At 38.6% G+C, this 16,999-nt stretch overlaps 1 protein-coding gene across 1 annotated transcript in view; it reads left to right on the top strand.

Annotated features, from left to right (window-relative positions):
* Positions 1 to 16,999, top strand: part of LOC114001925 (protein alan shepard-like) — a gene marked incomplete at its 3' end in the record, with an annotated part of 384,849 nt that overhangs the window by 208,183 nt on the left and 159,667 nt on the right. Inside the window, exon 3 of the mRNA XM_027747507.2 lies at positions 6,748 to 6,921. Coding sequence (XP_027603308.2) covers positions 6,748 to 6,921 — 174 coding nt within the window. The remainder of the gene's footprint in view (positions 1 to 6,747; positions 6,922 to 16,999) is intronic.

Below are 16,999 nucleotides of genomic sequence, written 5' to 3'. Positions count from 1 at the left end.
TTCAAGGCATAACTCTGGGGAAAAATAACAATGAATGGCAAACTCTTTTTCTAAAATGCATTCCTTAAGAGTTATTTGAGTCCTATCCTAAAAAGTCTCTCAACTTAGTATTTCTACTGGGCCCCAGCTCTAAGTATTCCAGATGTGCAGGCCTAGGTCCTCTTCACCTCATTGGCAGGGAGCTTGTGTGCCAAGCAAGGCTATCCCATGGAGAGAATTCCTCTCTCACCTACTGAGAGGGGGCAGATGGGCTGCACACCCTGAGTTTTGGCGTGATGTGAACTAGCTCTCAGTGCTCTTGGATCCACTGGATAAGCTATAACGTTATATGTATGCTGAGATATGAAATACAACCTCATCATTTCTCTGTGGTTTCAGTGGAATGCTATTTCTTTCAGCTGATCCTGTTTTTCCAGGTAAAGCATATTGAGTTTCAATCCCATGTCTGGAAAAACAATGTTTCTCTTAAATTTGGTCATGTCTCTGAAGTTTTTTTGTGAAGGTTATGACACAAACTTGATAAACTTGAAATCGGCAGTGGCCAAATATTAGAAGCTCAGTTCTTACTGAAACAGATACAATCTGGTTTTAGACTGTAAAAGATTTGCATGCTATAGTGAATGATTATGTTGGGGAAAGTAGCAGCACAAAATTCTTCTTTCCTGCTGTTAAAAAAAAATTTAAAATCTGCAATATCTTCCATGTTTAGTTTTCATAACAACCCCCCCAAAAAAAAACACCCTCACTCTTCAATTCCTAAATAACACAATCTTTAGGGTCTCTCAGGTGGATTTTGTGATGAACTAACTTCAGATTTTGTTTGCCAGTTTCATATATTCTCTGAGCATGAAAACAAATGCAGCATTTTAGCTCATGCAATACTGTTCCAGGCCAGCTATTTTCATTTCTTACTTTTACAGGTTATAGGAAACCTTCAATTTCTATGGGAACGGTAGTAATTTGTAAAGCATCCAAACTTTTAAGAACATAGGACTATGCTTTGCATCATAATCTGATCCAAATACAGGCATATAGAGTTCCTGCAAGCAGTATCTCCAGAATGGCAGTTTCTCTCTTTGGATTTTCCCATCTTCTGTAATCATTTTAGCATCCAAAATAAGGGATGTCAAATCCCTTGAAGAGATAGCGGGAAGAGGGTGGACACCATTCAATCACAATTCCTTTCAGGAAAAAAACACAGAAGATGCAGCTGAAGACACAATCATTCTATAATCAAAATCCAGGGGTCTGGAAACAACTCAAATTGTGTGGGCTAAGAAAATGACATCATAGCTCTGTGAAGTCGCTTTTAAAAGATGAGGTAGTGGGAGGCTGAATTCAGATGTTATTTACACCTCTTTAATCTCACTTGCCTTTTTTTTTTTTTAAGTCAATGTTAGTCAAGAGGTAATGTAGAGGATTATATTTGAGGCTCTCTCTTCTTTTGGAGTGCCAAAGCCAATAATAATCATAGCATCTTGGAATAGTTGACAGAAAGGTGTCTAATAGAGGTAGTAAATCTTGCGTTTGATGTGAAGTAGAATTTCAGAAATTAACACGTATTTTTCCTGTTAGTTCACTGCATGGTGACACTGTAATGCAAAAGAGTGGAGGGCACAGGTGTGATGACGTGAAGACTAAGGCTATGTCAGAACTATGAATGTTGTCTAACATCCTAGACAAAGGGTGTGCTTTATTCGCATACAAATAGAAAGGAGTGGCTGCTAGTTCTTACACCTATTATAAAATCTTTAAAAGTTGGAAATGTTGCACCAGTCAAAAATATTGCCACCATTTAAAATTTGCATGGAACTCAAATGATAAAAATTGTTCCATAAATACTATGTTCTATTTTTTCCACTGTTAGACTTCACACATCAGCTATTACAAGTACTAAGAACTGAAAGCAGGTAAGCTCAAGATATAGTAATAATAATAACACTTTGTACTTCACTCATGCTTATGTCCAAAAATGTTCAAAACTTTTACAAACATGAGGAAAAGATTAGTTTTGAAGTTTTAAAGTAAGATTATCCGTACTTATAAACCAGAGAAATTAAGGCAGGGGAAAAAAAGGGTTATACTTTAAAATATACTTAGACATTTAAATTTTATTGATCTCACTTTTAGATTGCATCAGACCTTTAGGGTATAAAGGCACTGGACTGACTTATTAAAGGAAAAGAAAATTCTCCCCTTGCTTTGTAATATTTTTTGTTTCTGGCAAAACATAGCAAGGAGGGCAACAGTTTTTGTGGATTTGTTTGGGGGTTTTTTGGTTTTGCTTTTTGGTTTGTTTGTTTGTTGGGGTTTTTTTTGTTGTTGTTGTATTGGGTTTTTTGGTTTTTTTGTGATCTGATAACTTTCTGCAGAAGTCTTCTGATAAATGTTGACCAGGTTGTTCCAGAAGTGGAAGCTGCCACTGACATACTAAGAGATAAAAATAAGACAGGATTATGGGGAGAGGTGATACCTTTTCTTGATGAAATTTGTTTGGAATAGCTGAGGAGAAACAGATACACTTCTAAATCCTGAGTAAAAGCTTGTGTGCCACAAGACCTGTCCGTTGGCCTTTGCTGGCTGCCAGACACCCACCCAGAGGCTCTTTCACTCCTGCTCCTCAACAAAACAGAGGTGGAAAATAAGGTGAAAAAGCTGGCGGGTCAGCATAAAGACAGGGAGATCTTTTAGCAGTTACCTTCACAGGCAAAACCGGACTCAATGTGGGAAAATTAATTTATTGCCAGTTAAAATAAGTTTGGTTAGTGAGAAGGAAGGGAAAATTAAGACAATACCCTCCCCTTCTCCCTCCTGCCTTTTTCCCATGCTCAGTGTCACTCTGTTCCTGAGCCTGAGCCTGCTTCTCACTCCTGCTGGCACAGGGGGTATGGGGAATAGCAGCTGTTCTCTCCTGCTCCTCATGCTCATCCTCTGCTCTAATGTAGGTGTGGGCCTTCAGGACATCTCCACGTTCTCCAGCACGGGATTTCTCATAGATCCTGTCCCACATATGCCCCAGATGGGCTTTCCAGAGGCTCAAGGGGATCCTCCTCAGCCTCCTCCTTCTCTCCCCTGGGTGCTCACAGGCATATTTCTCACTTTTTTCCTCACTCCTAGGCAGCGTTTTGCCCTTTCTAAAATACTTTTTCCCAGAGGTGCGACCATCCCTGCTTCAGGGCTCAGCCATGTCCTGAGGTGGGTCACTGGGAGCCAGCTGGAACCAGTTGTGTTTGGCACTGGTGCAGCCCTGGCCTCACACCTCACAGAGGCTGCTCTGCACTGCCAGCACCTGGGCACCTGCCCCCAGGATGCCATTTTTCCCTCACACCTCTTCCAGTCAGCCCAGTGTCTTTCCCACAGTAAAGTTGCCTCTGCACTCTGTTGGGAAGGTTGCAGAGATGTGCAGTGTTTTGTAGATCAGAGAGTACCTTGAATTCAAAAAGTAAACTTTTGGGGTCCCTGATCTCACATCCTAGCTCCCCAGTAACCCAAGGGGACCAGGCTGTCCCAGGGCTTAGTGGCTGGTGATGAAGATATCTCTCTTCTCTGGCTGACAATCTGGATACCTTCAAGATTTCAAGGCCAATTATCCTGGGAATGTCTTCGTGTAGTGACTTTTGTTTTGTTTTGCTTTGTGGTTTGTTTTTTTTTTTTTTTCTGGACGTGATCCAACAGAAAGAGAGCAGCTTTGAGTGGGTCAGACATGGTAGCCTCCCACCAAAGCCTTTCAGAGCAGAGGATTCTCCTCTCAGGGACCTTCCCCTCATGGCTCCCAGCTACCCTGAGGGGGAGTGGCATCTCGCTTCCTGCCTCTGCACCCTGAGTGACCTGCACGGGCAGGACACCCGGCACATCCTTGGTGGTCTGAATGGCTCACAGTTCCTAATGCACCCTGCATGAGGTAGAACCCAGATGGAGGAATAGAAAGGAGGCAGAAGGGCTCTTCTCTGTGCCTGGAATTAGTGCTGGAGCTCAACCATGCCTCCAGCACGGTGGCAGATCCGGGAAGGCATTTTGTGTAGCACACAAGCAAGAAACAAACTCAGTCAACAGACAAAAGGCTGTTCAGCAACTAAGACAGGCTGTTTAAAAAACAGGGTCATTTTTGCTCCTGTTCTGTAATACAGGAACAGGTATTGTGCATGTCTGTGTAGTGCCAATAACGTGTCTCTCGTTAGTTCTCTGTAGTGGAGTTCTCTGCCATAGGGAAAATAATCAGTTAACAATTATCACAGGTGACAATGCATCTTTACATCCTATCAGCCACAGATATTTTCCACTGGTCTGTACAATACAAACTGATCAGTAATAATAGGAAGGAGCAAAGCTATTGTTGGGATAGAGCAGCGCAATGTTCACAGAATATTCGATGGGGGATGCACTTCTCAAGAGGAGTTAATAAGCAGCCACACTTGAATACCTGATGTTTATAAAGGGGAGAAATTTATACGGAGGAGTACATTATGGCTAAAAACCTATTTGATCTGGCCGAAACAAAACCTGGCCTTCATCTCGTGTGTAGAATAAAGTCTACCAGGGCCCAGAAAGAGAGATTTGTCTTTGAGGAGTGATCTGAAAGATAAGTGATGCGTCAAAGGAAAGAAAATGCAGTTTCTGCTCCTTAGGGAAAGAGGGGAAAAGGGGAAGGGAAAAAAAAGAAAGAGAAAAAATTAATACTCCTCTGTTGTGTTTTTTTTTTCTTTTTTTTTTTTCCTAGCTGTAGCTGTAGCCTCTTTCCTTTGATTTGTCATGATTTAAATTCATATAAAAAGATTTATTTCAAATAAGCCCCTTTAACTGTAGGGGCAGATTTTTTTTCCTAAAGCCTTTTGTAAGAACAAAGTAACCACTTGTCACACACAGAGACTAATGAGAGTTTAGTGTGGGTTTTAGTGTTCATTCATACGCTTTGTGTTCAGCTAGTCATAAGTTAAATCTTTAGAAATCACACCGCAGGAATCCTTCTCTTAGGGGTGGGGGCAGGAGGCAAATCTGTGGAGATATTGAGAGCTGGTGAGCGGAAACTGCTCTTTTCAGGCTTCCTAAACGGCAGCGCAGGAAATAAACACATGCAGGAAGTCGTTTGGCCTTTTCTTGAACTTAAAGTTTATACAGCAATTGATAACTGAGGCAAACTTTGTGTACTTAAACTATTGAAAATTAAATGAAGTAAAGAGAGCACGTTTAGCACATGCCAGCATGGCCTGGAGTTTCTGCAACCAGCTCATCTAAATACAGTATTAAAATCAGAAAGATTATACAGGGTATATATTTTTATAGCTAGAATGTGTCTTTGAAACCTTTTTGTATGTCTTCTCTCTGTCCTCTTTTCCTTCCATTTCTCTAATTCTCTCCCAAAGAAACTGAACTGAAGCATTGAAACAAAACTGAAAATCATGTTTATGAAGCTGTTTTCTGTGCTTCTGCACCAGACTCTGCTCTTTCATACTTTCCCTGACCTTCTCATTTATCTTGTAAGCCCTTCAGGGTAAGGATGGTCTTGGACTGTGTGAAACACCTTGTTAGGTGGTGGCCCATATTGATATTTGGTTAATGCTACATATATGGTGTGTAAAAGTTGTCTTTGAAAGGAGGGTAAAAATAAATGAAGTGTCATTCTTGAGTATAGCTTTTGAAATTGATAGCATCAATTTACGAACAAGGACATTTATGAGCATTTCAAAGAAATATTATTTGTGTTCATATTTCTCAACCTTTCACTGTATTAACAAGGTCACTGTAAATTTAATGTTTAAAAATGAACAGGTTTAGTTTTATAATAATTACAATTAGTTGGGGTAAATTTGCATAGGAAATTTAGAACACCTTTGCCAATAAAAAGATAGCAAGCAAAACCCAAATGCAGAGCAGAATATGGAGAAAAAGTACATTTGCATGTCTTTGAAGACCAGCCTAAATACCTGTTAAAAATGCATCCACTTCTATGCACCTTCTACTCTTTTTAAAAATTGATGCTTTTTGCTGCCCTAATAAAACACCTGTAACAGTGCAAGTGTTTATTAGGAATATTTTTTTATAAAACGGACTAGAAGCAAAAAGCTCCAGTTAAAGTAAAATGAGAGAAAGACAGAAAGAATGCATGTGAATTACACATCTGTAGTCTGGGTTGCTTGCAAATGAAGTTATTAAATTAATTTTTAAAAAACAATTTAAGATTTTGGATTTTTTTTCTGTGTTTTAAGTAATTAAAACACATCATGAAATTTCATAGTCTGCTTAGAAGGTTACGTATTTGCAATGTAGCTTTGTGATGGCTTGGCCTTACCTAGCCACTAGGTGGGATTTCAAGACTTCAAGAAATACATCTAAACATTGGCCCCAAACTGCCATTTACCATAACATGGACATATTGAACAGGAGTTCAATAAATGTCAGTATAATAAAAAAATATGGAGGTTTCTACCATTAATCTTGGTATTGTATCTTCTACACATTTTCAGAACATCCCCTTACTTCTATCACTTATTGATTATCCATTTGATTTATATCCCAGCATGAAGTCTTAACAGTCATCAGTCTTCCTTTTGGGCATTACAGTGACATAGGTCTTTCACTGATATCTTTGAAGGAATCCATTTTTTCTTTTTCCAGTTCCTTACAGGAAACACTAAAATTTGTTCCAGATCGTGTGTCATTATATATATGCACAGTCATGATATGTAGCTGCATTAATTGTATTCTACCCTAAAAGCTATTTTTACGTTGCATTTCTTTCTTTTTTGATAGTCCAGCTCCACAGTGAGAACGTACCAAAACAGTAAATCAAGAGTGACCATGAGCCCTGGCTTTAGCTCCCAGTGGAATAGCAGCCAACCTGCTTGGAATACATACACCTTTCCAAGAGCGAGCTTGCACTACCAGTCTCATGCTAGCTACACCTACTGTGCTGGACATCCTGCTGTAAGTAATTAAACTTTTTCTGCAGTTACCTGAATGAGCTCTGTGATACCCTGGGAGGTGGAGGTGCTCGGGGGCTGGCAGTTCAACACCCTTCTCCAGTGCTCTTTGTGTCCCACAGCAGTCAAGACAGCTCATGTGTACTAACCCTAACTCTAGAAAACAATAGAATAAGTCTTAGACATATGCAAATGGGAAAGTTTCATGACTCAGTAAAAATACATAAATTTTTGTATATTTAGCAATTCTTCTCCTTGCATGAAGTTATTGTTGTGTGCCTGGGTTTCAGTGTCAGAGATGTGGTCTGGAAAGCAGTATTATAGATGGCCTCTTTTCTGTTTCTGGTGAGCCTGCTAGATGAATGAATTATTCTTTCTATTTCAGAGATTTTAAATTGTGTGGATGAGTCAGGGGAGGAGAGCATCTCTTCTCATGATTTGATTTGTTTATACTCACTACTTTATCAATTATTTGATCAGTGGTGAACGTGCAATCTTGTTGCTAAGCAAAGACTACTGGTCTTCTGTAATTTGCATGAACTGGTGGCTGAAAAGAATGGGGAGGGTGCTCACTGTTGTTGCATGCTTTAATTTGACAACCATGAAAGGATCACAACTGCAGGCTGATGGTGTTTTTTGTCATATTGGTATAGTTGACTGCTTACAGCAGAGCCTTTTAGTTTCTGATATTGAAAGACCCTGAGAGAGTTAACGGGGGAAGATCTCATTAGTGTAAGCAATCTTCCTTTTTTCCAACTCCACCGTTTGTTTTTTTAGTGTTTGGATTTGAACTTAGCTTTGGACATTTGGACATAGAACTTCTTAAAGGACATAATATTTTAACTTCCTGCCATGTGTACATAATCAAGTTTTGCCATCAGTGAATTCCAATAGGAAAATGGGGAAGTGAAGCTTTTACTACAGAGTGGAAATTATACTCTGCAGTCATATTGCAAGATCTTTGTGATTTGATATAGATTTGCTATCTTACCTGGCAACAGACTTCTGGCCAGAAGTTTGCATTAGGATTTGTCTCAAACATGAACATGATAATTGAAATAAAGGAGAGGAATAAATCTGTAAAATCTTATCTCTTTTCTGAGGTGATGAGTTCTCAGAATGAATTAAATATCTCTATAGATTCTGCTGTTTGCTAAAATCCATTATGGTGTCATTGAAAGTGATAAAAACTGTTGTGAAGAAATAAAAGGTATTTGGCATTGGAAGGGCACGGATATTTTCCTCGTTTAGAATGATGGCTCCAAAAGAGTCCCTGTACAGCTTAATTTAACTTCAGCTGTAGGTATTCAAATCATTAACTGCTCCTTTACTTTGAAAATTTAGAATAAATGCTACCTAATTTGTGAGTCTAGCTTTGACTCTGCTAAGCAAAAGAGCATACAAGAGCAATGCTAACTGTCCTGGAAGAGAGCGTAAAATTTGAATTGAAATGTCTGTCTTTTTCGAGCTACTTCCACAGTTCCTCTTTCCTTTATTTACACTGAAGTTGATGGTAGCTGAACTAGAATTGTAGTACAGTATTTGTATATGGTATGTATACAACCTATACAATATTTTTTTCATTGAGCACCTTAATATGTAGTCATTGGAAATGATACTTCAGTCTGGAAGTTGATTTATCTGATTACTGGAAAGTAGAGATTTCAGAATGTGCAGATTTGCATAAACCTTTGTGCAATTAATCCATCCCTCAGTGTCCCTGGGTTCAGCTGTTTACAAAACTTGGCCCATTTCTTGGCTCCTGCTTATCTGAGAAGATCTGTTGCAGTGCTACTCAGCAGAGATTGGATTGACTCCCTAGGCTGCTGGTAAAAACCTGTAACAGATTAGCTGCCATTGCAATGCCAACCACTGTGATCACATATTTTTTCCATACCTTCTCTACTTTTATAATCTCCGAGGGTGAGGCCCTAAGCAGGGCCTGGGCAAGGCACTTCAGCAAACTCAGGTCCTCCCTCCTGCAACATCAGATGAAGTTCGAGTTTCCAAGAAAAACAATACCTTAATATTTGCTTGAATATCTGTTTCATTGTATATGATAAAGTTATAATTAGTCCGGTTCCTGTTTCTAAGTTAGATTTGTTTAATCTGGGCTCAAACCAACCTTCCTATGGCAAACGACGATAATGAAAGTTGGATACAGACAGAGCTCCTTTATTCGTGAATCTTCCCAATATTACATGCTCAATTGTATATCTACTTTGCTTCAGGGGATTTTATTTGCCCTCATCTGACAAAAGTTCACTAGAACAAGCTGTAGGTTGTAATGCTGTATGAAGCTGTTTCTGCAAAACCTCCCACATAGAATATGTCTAAAGATCATTGCAGTTCCTTGACACTTTGGAGGCTAACAAACTTACGAGCACTTTGCAAGTTCAAGGCAGACAAATGTCAGGGAGTTGGATCTGGCCTTGAAGTACTTAAAGATATTAGTCCCCAAAGACAGCGCCAAGAGAAAAGCTTTGGATTTCTCTACTGTTTGGAGAAAAGCTGAAGGAGACAAAAAAGATTCATTTTAATTGGGCAAAATGTAGCTAAAAAAATCCCAAACACCTCTAATTCTTTTTTTTTTTCATCTAAATGAAGGAAAAAATATCTTAAAAGAGAAATGCTAAGAGACCCTTATGACTCTGACTGGTCCTGAGAAATACATCGGAGTCAAAGGTGGGGGGTTTATTTTGTTTTATCAGAGAGTACACTTGGCATCTCTCTTCCATAGTGCTGCAATCATTGATTAAAAGCAGTCTTTCCACCCTAGGAAAGGAAAGAACAGGAAGCTTGTTTAAACAGAGTAATTTTTCAGCTCTTGGAGTTATCTAAGGGAGAAAAAGGCTTCGTATCATCCCATTCAACAGTGAAATGAGTTTTTGAACAAACAAGAAGGTGCTAACTTCTAGCCATACTGGTAGACAGGATACCCTGTAGGATCTATGTAAACTAACGTGAGTGATAATGTGGTAGATGGCCCTTACAAAGTAAATGATTTTTGATATTAGAGGCTAGAAATTCCCCTGGCATTAACATTCAGAGGCTTTCAACCAGAAAAATACAGCATGTAGTGCTCAGAACATAAGAAGATACTGAGTCATCTAACATGCTTTTTTCTTGAACTTTATTCACACAGGAAGATAAAAAATAGACAAAGTAATTCTGATTATCCCTGTTGGGCAAGAGAACTATTGCATCTATGCAGGCTTCCTACCCATGCTTTTTCCAAAGTCTGTAAGACTCACTTAATTTACCTTTCTCCACATTTTACTGGAAGGATGATAGAATTTTACAGGTCTTCAGAAATCTTGTCCATTGAATTAACTCTAACAAATGATTACTTAGACTGTGCTTTCATTTTAAAGTACTACATGTATAAAGTGGGCAAACAAAACATAGATCTCGTCAGCTTTAGACTATTTCAGCTGAAATCGTAAGGGTGTCACTTATGTCTTTCTTGAATATTCATGTAGCAGTCACAGATACCTGCCACACTCACCTCTGTAGAAGTCAGTCCTTATTAACGAAGGAATTTGGCAATGTGTTAATCTTTGACAAAGCACACAGTACTGTCACAGACTGTTACCCTGCAGGACTTGAAACCTTTGTTGCATGCCCATGGGATGATGAATTTTGTTGCATGCATTAATTTCTTCTCATGTATACATCTCTGTAGCGTGCATGATGTCTTTGAAATCCTTATCTAGATATGCAACTCTGGTGAGTTGACCTTGGCTGGACGCCAGGTGCCCACCCAGCCGCTCTATCGCTCCCCTTCCCAGCGGGACAGGGGAAAGACTAAGGTGGAAAAAACAACTCATGGGTTGGGATAAGGCAGTTTATTTAAAGCAAAAAGTAAAGCACAAGCACGTGCGTGCAAAAGCGAAGTGAAGCGAAAGACAGCACGGTTTATTCCCCACTTCCCATGAACAGCCATGGTCAGCCGCTCTCGAGAAGCAGGGCTTCAGCACGCGTAACAGTTCCTCAGCAGGCAGCCATTGGAGTCAAGCAATGCCTGCCTTCCTGCTCCTTGCCTCAGCTTTTATATCTGAGCTGATGTCACATAGTACGGAATATCCCTTTGGTCAGTTTGGGTCAGCTGGCCTACTTGTGTCCCCTCCCAGGATCTTGCCCTCGACTGAGGAAGGAATGTTACAGTGCTGATGCTGTGCTCAGCAGTAGCCAAAACACCGATGTATTATCAACACCCTTCTGGCTGCCAATGCAAAGCACAGCACTGTGAGGGCTACTGTGGGGAAATGAACTCCAGCTCAGCCAGACCCAGTACGGCAACTCAGCATATGTAAGACTTCCAGCTAGAATCCGTTCTGCACTCTAACAGGATTCAGTCATGCTCTAGTAGATCAGTGACAGCCTTCAAAGCGTGATTGGTTAAGTCTGTAAAGTTATTATTTGGAGCTCTACACATAATGTTTACAAGCTGTTACATGACTGAGGTGTCATATATGGATCAGAAAATCAGTTTCCTTAGCAGTCCCCATTCCTACAGTCTGTCCCCAGACTTCTTTCTACTAACTTCCTTAAATATGTGATTGCTTCTGAAATTATGCTGTTAGTTGGAATGTGCAAAGCAGAATTAAAAAAAAAAAAGTGATGGAGAGCTCTATAAGATGTAACTGGCATCCTTCCACTCACTTCTCTGAGCCCTAGTGGGATTTCAGATCTTTAATCTTAGGAATCTTAAGACCCAGTAGAAGGAGCTATAGCTCCTTTTACACGTTTCCACTGACTATCCTTGGACAGAAAAGCAGAAAGGGAGCAAGGCTGTTACTGTGGACAACACTAATGGAAGGTCTTACTCACTGTCAGCATGACTATGCAGAGTCCATCGGAAAAATTTCCAGTGGCAGGTAGGTAAGCCTCATTGCTGATGACAGAACTGCTGGACTGCAGTATTGCACAGCTGTAATGCCTTATGTAAACTGACTGTTCTCGTTATTGCCACACAGATTGGATTAACATCTGTACTCTTTTAACAACTTATTTTGTATAAATTTATAAAATTAGAAAACCTGCCATTTTTATGTGATTAGATGATACAATGTTTAGGGACCACCTGGAGATGTGAGATACAATTATGAATTTGTATGTACACATATGTACATATCTAATGGCTAAGTTATTAGTCTATAGTGTATATATATTTATATATATAACAGGTCAAGCTTTTGGCTAAAATCTTTGCAGAATGATGTAGGAAGGTTCTCAATGCACGGCTGGTGTTGGGTGTCAATCTCAAGTCTTCTAATGTGATCCTGTTTCTGAAATGTAAAACACCCACATTCTCATAAGTGTAATATCCTATTCAAAGTCAGTTCTATACACCAAAATAAGACTGACAGAAGCAATATACTGATACATGCTAAATTCATAAGATAGGCCATAAATGATGTGATCATACGCTATAATGCAAAGATAACGTTTTAAGAAGCATCTTCCCTTAAATCCAGGCAGTGTTCAATACATATAGCATGGATGTCCTATTCAAAACATGCCTTTATTTCTCTAGAAATATAAGTAGAACAGATCAGCACTCCAATTTATCATTTTTTTAATACTAAGATCTTTTCAGTGAGTATTTCTTTTGCATCTCTCCTTAGAGAAAGAGACAGTGCTACGAGTGAATCGCTTATGCAGTATAATACTGTCATCACTAATTTCCAAGATATCTGTTTAAACAGAAGCTGTCACTTTCTGATCTGGCTTGAGCCTCCTGCCTGATTCATTTTGTAATGTCACGAACAGTGGATTGTGGATTCATGGAGAAGAGCTGGTCTGATTAAAGATGAAGAAACTTCCTTTTACACATGCACATCCTCATAATCAGCAATGATGGGAAAGGAAATAAATAGTACAGTAGGCATAAATTGAAAGTGTCTCTCTAAGAACCTCTCAATTTCACTTGAAGTTCTGAAATCTTGGTTTTCTCTGTCCCTAGTGTTAACCCTTTCTTACCTTCAAGGGCCTTTTATGTCATCTTTTATGTCACAGTATATAAAGTGTAAGGGATGTATTTTGATCTTCTAAAGATGTTGATAGCCCCAGTTTCAGCAGCCCATTAGTAATCTGGGGAAAGCTCAAGTGTGAGCTGGAAAGAAGTGGGAAAGAAAGTTCCCAATCAGAAGTAAAAGAGAGATTTATCACAAGAAGCTGTTTTTTGTAGTTGCTGATATGTTCCTTATGAAATACTGCAAGAAGTGAGAGAGCAAATGAAGAGGCAGTCATTAAAGTGAGAATGAAAAGTATGACATCTCCATTGCTGGGTATCAGTTGTGGTATAAGAGAAAAGCTGTGCCAGTTAGGAGGAAAGTAAATGAAGGATTGTGGAGAAAGGAATAGTTTTAATTGACAAGATGTTGTAGCTATCAGGTGAAATGGGGAACTTAGTGATCAACTGCAAATCCATATGCTAACTGCTGACATAAATTATTCTGTTTATCTATTACCTCCATCTACAGGAACAGAGCCTCAAAAACATGAACTTATTAGGCCACAAACGTAAAACACATTTTCACTGTGGCTTGGCTTCTTTGAGAAGAGAGGGTGGAAATTTCAAACCCTCAAACAAATATGTCTCTTAATTAACTTTTCTCACCATCTGTGCTTACTTATAGCTGAGGCAAGCGGTACCAGTGACTTGTGAGATTGCTTTCAATGCTGCCTCTTTAGGCCAGCTTTTCAAAGCAGCAATCACATGCAGTTAATTCCGATCAGATCAGCTTATCAGCTCAGTTCATTGTAGCACTTTCATAATCATTCGTGTGTGACAGCCCATTAAAACTTGGCCAGGTCTTTAAAAAAAAAAAGTCACAAAATCCACCAATGTGTTTTACATTCAGCCTTTGAGGTATTCAGCATATTTGTTTTGTGTATTAAGCTTTGAAATTGAACTTTTGTAAAGGATTGTAGGGAAAAGTCACCAGTAATATAGGACTCTAGCCAAAGTAGTTTATCATGTTTTATCTTGAAGAGTAGTTTTATTCAAAAATATACACATGATGCTGTAATAATTGTGTTAAATGCTGTCTATGGCTCTGCTTGGCTTCTGCAAAGGTACAGTGCTGAGAATGCTGCATGGCAGATCAGAGAGGGCTAATGTGGAGTGTGTGAAAGGCTGCTGCCTGTGGGTGGTTCAGGTAGACCAAGTGAGCTTTTCCTTTCTTCAGGACTTTTGGTGGATGGCAATTGCAGTTTGAAGTTGAATGCTCTGCTCTGAAAGGGCAGTGCCCCTCAGAGGGAAGAGCACTGATAACACAAAATGCTTCAACTGACTTGCAACAAATATTTTTGAAAAAGTCTGGGGAAATGGAAAGTTCCACCTAAATTTGAGTCTGGAGATCTTTGGTTTCAGAATTCTGATTTTTATGTGTGAATGTTGTTTTTTATTTTTTTTTCTGTATCCACTACTCATTTACACACCACACATATTATGTGTTCTTATAGTTTATCAACAGATTAAGAATTCTGTGGAATGATATTTGTTGATGTCTTTTATAGATTTGTTTCTACTATGTAATTTAACAGAAAAAAATCAATTTTTCTATAAAAATCTCGAGACGTTTTCTGAACGATTAATATTAGCAAGATTGGAAAAAAATTTCTATATATAACTTATGTCCTTATTTTCAAGAAGAAAGATTTCTTTGTGGAAAATATAATTGAAATCTTTGAAATGACAAAAAATACTTCTGCATATATATCCACAGCATTGGTAAAATAAGTACTCACCACCTCCAAGTGCTAACAAGATCAACCATTTTGGAGATGGGAATTTTTCGTTTATAAACAGATTTCATAAGATATTTCTTGCTGATTCTACATTTTTGTTCTTGCATAATGAAGTGGAAGATACACAGAAAGAAGGTATTTTTTAATATGCTTTAAAAAGACAAACCAGATGCTGCCTTTTTTTCTTCTTCTTTTTATTTTAAAGAAAAGAAGAAAATTCCCTAAATTTAGGCTGTAAAATAGGCTTGTAGGAGGCAGTAAATACAGATTCTAGTAAATGTCTATAATTTACAGCTACACATATCTACCTACACATATCTCTATAGGTATTTATGTCTGTATTCAGAAAAGTGTATGTCTATATATATATATATATATATATATATACATGCTTCCACTGTTTATTTTTGTTTTGGTTTTCTGCCTTAATTTAGCAAATAGGTCTATGGTTCTAATTTAACTTCTCCATCTCATTTTCAGTAAGCCAGACAGGTTGTCTTTAGGATTTGTTAGTAAAGGTGATGAATTCCTCCAGGCTCCAGAGAAAATCCTGGTCTTAGGGCTTGACAGTAGATGCTACAAACTGCCAACCTGTCACATGTTTTGGAGACACATGACACTTTCTGAAAGATTGATTATTTCAGAAGGCCAGCAACTGTGTTGCTTTCATTTTAAATAATTAACACTCTCTGGCAACTTCCTTGTTGTATTGCAGCCTCCCAGAGTGAAGAGTTTTAGACTAGACTGAACAAATACTGCTTCAAATAATTTTGCTGATGGACTCTTTCCCTTCTCTCTTAATTTTAATTGGTGTTACTTTTATAATATAAACCCACCCAATTCAGTGAAGGCATAGGGCATGAAATTTTCCTTCTGCACTTAGACCTACCTCCTTGCCTCAAGGTTTTATTTACACCAGGGATGCTATTCAACAGCACTGTCAACAGCAACTTCTGTTTACAAAGAGAGGTGGAAGAAACACATATCTGTGGGAAATACTGATTTGTCAAAATTGAAATTTCTTTTGATGACATTTCAGGTTTTTTTACCCTTGACAAATTTCAAATGTTGCTTTACTGTAAACCCAAATGCTGACCAAAGATCACTTGTCCCTTGCTGATTTCTGGCATATGTTCCACCAGTGATTTAAGCACTTTGTTGAGAGCACATGATCTAAAAAAGATCAAAATCCTAGAGTTCATTTGCATGACCATGCTTAATTTCCCAAGTAATCTAAATTTTGATCTTTGTCACCTTTGTTGAAATGTTTCTGTTGCTTTTAATAACTGGGTTTCCTTTGAAAGAAACACCTTGAGAGACAGTATGATCTGTGTGTCTATGTTGGGCAAATTGTTCATTAAGTCCTCTACTTTTGGACAGTTTCAAGATGAAGGTTACTGTGTTAGAACTTTATGTTAAGGACATTGAAAACACTGTGTGAAAGATGTTTCTACATGACACATGAAGGAGGAAGCTGGAGTTTTTGAGAGGGAAAACAGAGATCCTCAAAATAACAGACTTCGTTTATTTCTGATAATCAGGGAACAACTCACCACAGTGTTGAGTTTTTCCTTGATAAAGACTCTGTTGACCTCATATTTGTACCAAAATACTGTAAAAGGAGGTCCATATCCTAAAGCATGTAGCTAGATGGGACAGAAAGTAAGAAGGGAAGCAAAGGCACTAAAAGAAGGGATCCTACCGAAGGTCATGCAGCTGTTGGAGGAAATGTGTGGCAGTAAGCTTTGGTTTTCATTAATTTCAAGTTGGTGCCTTATCTGTCAAACCAGGCAGGTTTTCTGTATTTTTTCCAAGTGTATAACTAAGCAGTGTTTACTGTTGTTCTAAAACCTGTAACTATAAGGTGTTGGAGGGGTTTTACTGCAGACCAAAATGTGTAGCTGAAAGCAGGTATGGTTAGTTATTTTCTTTGTTTTCAGTCAGTGTCTCTCTTTTAAGCTGTATCAGGTTCTCATTAAGGATGTTAAATACAGATATTGGTGCTTTTGGGAAAAGGCACTTGCTTCCTGCAAGGGCATCTCCCCCCAAGGCATCACTCCTTTGTTTCCTTTGTTTCCTTTGTTTCTGTTTTTATTTTATTTAGGGGCTCTCAATATTTTAATATAGTTTTTCATGGCATTCCCCTTTTTAAGTGTAAGATGGACTGCCTGAATTTTGCCAAATAGACTGAGTTTGGGTTTCACAAGGAGCAGAATATTTTTCCATTTGATCCATTCATGTACAAATACCTATCTCCCTTGGATATACAGTCAATTTCCATGCAAGAGGAAAAAAATTGAAAGGATTGAAAGGACCTGGTCTTT

Source organism: Pipra filicauda, unplaced genomic scaffold (genome assembly GCF_003945595.2).
Source record: "Pipra filicauda isolate LSUMZ 115617 unplaced genomic scaffold, ASM394559v2 scaffold250_size1122263_pilon, whole genome shotgun sequence".
NCBI classification, from domain to species: domain Eukaryota; kingdom Metazoa; phylum Chordata; class Aves; order Passeriformes; family Pipridae; genus Pipra; species Pipra filicauda.
This window is presented reverse-complemented; position numbering and strand designations above follow the sequence as displayed.